Source organism: Cynocephalus volans, chromosome 12, assembly GCF_027409185.1.
Source record: "Cynocephalus volans isolate mCynVol1 chromosome 12, mCynVol1.pri, whole genome shotgun sequence".
Lineage (NCBI taxonomy): Eukaryota > Metazoa > Chordata > Mammalia > Dermoptera > Cynocephalidae > Cynocephalus > Cynocephalus volans.
The window spans coordinates 64,575,617-64,581,824 of NC_084471.1; the positions used below are offsets into that span (position 1 = coordinate 64,575,617).

General features: G+C 32.5%; 1 protein-coding gene across 1 annotated transcript; it reads right to left on the minus strand.

Annotated features, from left to right (window-relative positions):
- Positions 1–631: 631 nt before the first annotated feature.
- LOC134360585 (olfactory receptor 6C2-like) lies at positions 632–1,567 on the minus strand. Its single transcript, XM_063075163.1, has one exon. It carries the CDS (start codon positions 1,565–1,567, stop codon positions 632–634), a length of 936 nt encoding a protein of 311 aa, XP_062931233.1.
- Between the last annotated feature and the right edge of the window lie 4,641 nt (positions 1,568–6,208).

The window sequence follows — 6,208 nt, forward strand, 5'->3', positions numbered from 1 at the left end:
ATTTTTTTCAGAAAAGCTTATAACATTAAAATTTTTTTATTAATTTGACATACTTTAAAATCTTAAAATTTTGAAATTTTAGTATTTTAGATGTTTTTCCAGAATTGTAAGGTTTATAAATATTTTCATGAAAAAAATATTTATTTCAGTGCACGTTAACCTTTTTGTTTTCTTTAACACAGAATTGTCCCTGAGTGTACAGAGGAGGAGTTTTTTGTTGATTTTGTTCCCGCTTCTATTTTTAGTGCCTAAAACAGTACCTGCCCTAAAGAAAGAACACAATATATACTTATGAAGTGAATTAATAAATAAATTATTTAAATATTTGGGATTAGAAGGACAATGGTTACCATTACTTATTCTTTTGCTGGAAAATGTAAAATCTATTAACCTATGTTTTTCTCTTTCAATATTTTTAATTTGGAGATATACGTACTTCTGTTTTATTCTGTTGTATTTTATTTTTTAGTATTCCTAATTTGAAAATGAAGTCAGGATTTAAATTTTAGAAAGCTATTGAGAAGTTTGTGGGGAAGATGTCACTAGACCAGGTTGAACGAAAGTATATTAAAAAGGTTAACCTGACTAGGGAGTTTGGGAAGTTCATATGTTTATTGGACTTCACATTCTCTTATTTTTTGGAAAACATTAAAATTCTTTTGATGGAGTCATTGAAGGCTTGTTTGACTTGCTTGTTCCTCAGTGTGTAAATGAAGGGGTTCAGCATGGGAGCCAAGGAAGTAGTTAGGACTGTCACTCCCTTGTTAATGGACACCTCTTCCTTCGCTGAAGGCTTGATGTAGATGAAAATGCAGCTGCCATAGGTGATGGAAACCACAATCATGTGGGAAGAACAAGTGGAAAAGGCTTTTTTCTTTTGCTGGGAGGAAGGGAATCCTAAAATTGTTTTGATGATATAAATGTAGGACAGAACTACACACGTAAGTGTCATAATGAGTGTCAGCACAGCACAGATGATAACAGTCTGTTCCATGAACCAAGTATTTGAGCAAGAGATCTTCAAGAGGGGAGATGCATCACAGATAAAATGGTCAATGATATCAGAATCACAAAATTCCAGATTTAGGCCCAGGCTAAGTGGTGGGATTATAATAAACAGGCCAGCTACCCAACAACAAAAGACAAGTCTCCTGCAGACTCTGCTGTTCATGATGGTCACATAATGCAGGGGTCTGCAGATAGCTACATAGCGGTCATAGGACATGGAGGCCAGGAGAAAAAATTCGGTTACACCGAAGAGATCAGTAAAAAATACTTGGCTGGCACAGGCATTATAAGTAATCATCTTATCACCTGTTGCTATGTTATACAAGTATCTGGGAATACATGCAGATGTGAATGAGATCTCCAAGAAAGCGAAATTTTGTAGGAAATAGTACATAGCTGTTTTCAGGTGAGAATCCATTAAGATGAGAGAGATGATAGTCAGGTTCCCAGTAATGCTCAGCATGTAGGTGATAAGGAGAAAAATAAAAATCAGAACCTGCAGCTGTTGGTCATCTGTCAGTCCCAGGAGAATGAATGTTGTTACTGTGTGGTTCCTCATTGCTAATTTCTGCCTTCTGTTAGATCTGCATGTAACATTCAGAGACATTCGGTATATATTATTTTAGCAGTATTAAATCAAACACATTCAGGTTTTTCTTATGCATTATGATTTTTTAAATTTTACACAATTTTTTTCCTGAGTCTACTCATTTATTTTCTTCTTTTTACATGAAATTTTAGCATCCTAAAGATCTTCCTGCTTCTAGAAACATGTGGCATGCAACTTCGGACAAACACAGGACTCTATTTGGTTAAAAATGTTTGTCATTTTTGCACCATACCTTATAGATAAAATGTTCAGATTCTGATCATGGAACAGAACTTACCATGGTTATGGTTCAAATGTCAAAACTGAAATAAATGCCACCTCATCAGAGAGGTCTTTCTAGACCACCCATCTAAAACAGGTACCCTCCCATATCATTCTCTCTCTTTCTCTTTTAAAAAAAATGTACACAAATTTTATTTACCATTTAAGGAAAATGAAATTAGGCACTGTATCAAGGGATGCAAAGGTAAGCAAACTGAAAATAAGATGATATAGTGCCGGGGACTGGGAAAACTGGGGCAGCCAGCTCTGTCTCAAGAGAGCAGCATGAAATTTTACACTTTAAATTCACACTCTACAAAAGGATTACTTTCAGCTCCTATGGGCCTGTCATTTCATGGGGAGCAAAGTGTCCTTTCACTTTCTAAAATTCTCTAATGCATTTGTTTGACATGTTGTTCCTTCCTAAAGTGCTAATATGTCAGGCAACTTGGGTTCACTATGCACACACTGTAGTCACTTGAAGTCTCTGTTCTAGCTCTATGATTAAAACATTTTATTTTCTGCTTTTGTTTATTGCACGTTCATATTTTCTCCCCTGAACACCTCTAAACTTTAGCATGCATACGTGCACACACATACACACATGCACATACACACAACTTCCCCAGCTTCCCTCCTGACATTGCCTCCTTTTTAGGTTTTTGTGCTCCTAAGTATTCACATATAATCTGCAGTGGTGCATAATACAGAATGTTTTGACGCACAATTTAGTTATACTTATACATAGTATACATTTATATTTTCATGAAATGCTCTAATAAACTTCAAAGATACTCCTGATGCTATGTTTCTCTGGCCCTTCTATTTGTTAGTTTTTTCCTTCCAGCACATGCTATTTCAATTTACTTTTTGGCTTATATAGACCAGTCTTAACCTAGAGACTAAACATAAAAAAAAAGAACATGGAAAATGATTTAAGACATAAAATAAGAATTATGACATAACCAAGGACATTTAGACAAGCACGCATCATTCATCAAATTTGGAGGGGCAGTTGCATATTCGGTTAGATACCTGGCTCTTCTAGTAGTTGTGAGGTCATGAAAGCCTCAGTTTGAAATGTTTTTGTTTTTATGTCACTGAAAAAAATTACCAAATCTGTTAATGCTTTCTTTATCCCTTTTCACTTCTCACCAGACTCATATCCCCTCTGTATTTTTATCAATTCCTATGTTTGGTAATATTATCTTTCAGGTGATCATTACTAAATCTGCATCTTTATTTTGCAATGGCTCTTCATAATTCTCAGATGCAGCTTGAGACATCTATTTCAGCATTTCACATGAACTTCAAATTCACCTCACGAGTAAAACTCACCACATTCCACATCTCTCGTGGAGATGTTTCTTTTCTTAATATGTTTCTTTTGATAAAGATAATAGACTACATTTATTGAGCATATTCCATGTGACAAGTATTTTAGTAAACGCTTTCCACAGAACATCTGTTTTCTGTTCACATCTCACCTGCATAACTTCTATTTTTCCTTAGTTTTCAACTTCAGTTTTAAGCCTTCTGGAAAGTTTCCTGCTGACTGACGACTATGCCACCTGTAATCCCCATCACCATACTTGCATAGATAACAATGCTTGCTACCATGTTGACATTTAGGAAAAAATACTAATTTGTGGGGATCATGAGATTTTGTCTTTTTCACCATAATAGCCCATTGCAAGTAACACACACTCAGGTACATTTCTAAATGTCCAATAAATGTTTCTAAGAGCATTTATCTATAGCTTTTTTATCAATCAGACAACTACAAAGCTATTTTTCTATTTGAACTCCTAATTCAAAGTGCTTTGATATTAACTTTGTTTAAATTTTTTATGCCATTGAACCTGTTGAATTTTTTTCTTTTGCTTTTAGAAAGGATCAACTGTTCTGCTATTGTTTATTAACTTTCAGGCTGATAACAGAGAAACTGCCTTCTTTTAGTCAGATCTTCTGGTATAATTCCTTCCTCCAACCTCCCTGTAATCTCTCAGGCAACCCAGGCATCACATCATTGAGTAGACATACTTAGCCCTATCACCACTGGACATCATTCAATGCTGCAAAATGATCTTTTTTTTTTTTTCCTTCTAAGGTATTACAAAGTATAATAAAAGAAGATTTAAAAAATGACTCATGGTGAAATGAGACTAATATTTTTTGTTTATTCTACTTTTAAAATATATGTTTGAAATGAGGACAGGATCTCTAACGAAATGACACAACTTCAGCCAATTTGTCATTCTTTTGGGGGATTGTGGGGTATGCTTACATAATTATCTCATATATATCTTATTTTTTGATATGAGGTTGAAAATAAAGGTAACATATTTCTGGATAGCTATCGAATTTTAACATTAAATGCCGACATATTTTTGCATATAAGAACCTCCCAGAAAATGACATTTATATATCCAAAAGAAATTATATTGTGAAAATGAAAAAATGGACATTTTGCCAAATATAGATGTTATCACTCAAATTTCTGATTTTTAAGAGCCTAGGTAAAACATGCTTTTTTTCCCCAGAGCATAATAAAACTCAGATTACACAAAAGTAAATATAAATAAAAGGAGAAACTTTATGTCACTTACTATTATGACTGTCAATCATAGTTTCTATTGAAATGCACAAAGTCTTAAAACTCCTAAATCGAAAGTGGTAATTAATATGAAGATTTTTATATAAACTTCTGGTCCCCTTTGCTTATGAATCTACTGTCACATTCATGACAACCCTAGGATGCACAGACCTTTCTGAAGTATCCATCTTTAACCAAATACTTGGATTGTCTTGTTGCATTATGATAACTCCCTCAAAAATACATTATAATGTGAAGGCTGTGGAACATCAAGAATTTTCTCCAGTTTCAGAATAGTTGCTACTCTGACCTCTCAGGGCAGAAAGCACATTTGCTAATTCCAGCTTAACATTTGCTTTATTTGATAAAAATACAACTAAATGAATAAACAGAGTCCCTAGTGACCCACGAACAAAGTCACTAAGGAATCTTCTGAGTAATAAAATTTGCAGTTAAGAAAAATATGCTAATTATGGTTTCTCTGGAGACAGTGTCCTTGGAGACAAGGAGGATGCAGCAGCAGATAAAGGCCAGTAGGACAACAGAAGAATCTGATTATAACATAAAACACAACTTTAGCTTCTTTTCACTGTCAAAACACATAAACCGAGATCCAGTGTATGGGAGGATCATAAAGAAACCACATTTATTTGTTTGTTACACGAATTACTTGTCATATTTTGGAAATTTTAAGTAGACAAGCAAAATAGGAAAATATGTAAAATCACATAATCTATACTGCATGCATTACAGTGTATACACTTTCAGACGTTTTCTACAAACATATCAATATATTTATAAGTACTATTTAAAAATAAACATTAATAGCATCATCTATATAGTTGGATATATAACATCAAATGTTTTTAAACCTCTAAACATATTCTAAATTAATATACATGAAATTATACACATATAAATAATTTATTGTAATTAATCTATTTTCAACATTCTATCAAATTTTAAAATCAGTTTACTATAAATTCATGTACTTTAAAATTTTCCACCTCATGAGTTAAGGCCCACAGGGAAAAAGAAAAGAAAATTTTCTACCAGTACTAAAACTGCTCTTGAAATATGTTACCAATGTATAAGTGAGGACTAAAGCAAATTTAGATTTACTTCCATTTTCATAAGTAAAAAAATGAGAATAGGGCATTTAAATAAAAAAAATTTCACACTTGCTAGAATGATCGCCAGAAGTGTATTTTTGGGTCAAATTATAATATTTTTTAGTTTTAATAAGTAGATAATAACTGCATATTTTCTCCATAACAATTATAAGTATTTTAAAGTATTCCTCAATTTTAGGAGATTGCAAATAGAATTTTTTTTTCAGTTTTTGTTTTGTATTTACGTAAAGTTTACAGAAATCAAACAAATCATAATTATAATTCTTAATGAAGTTAATAGGTGAATATGCTGATATCATTATGATCTAAATGAAGATAGAGAGCATTTTTATCACTTAAAACATTTTGCTATTCTCTTTTTTTAAGTGTGACTCTCCACAGAAATAACTACTAATTTTACTTCTATTACCAATTGTTATTTTTGCCTTTTTTTACCTTATATAAATGGAATCCTACAGTATGTACTCTAAATTGTCTAGATTATTTAATTCAAATTAATGTCTTTGAGATTTATCCACAGCTTTTTGTTCATAACTAGTGTATTCTTTTTAATTGCCACATAGCTTTCCATTACATAAACATATGTTTTCATTTATTCTA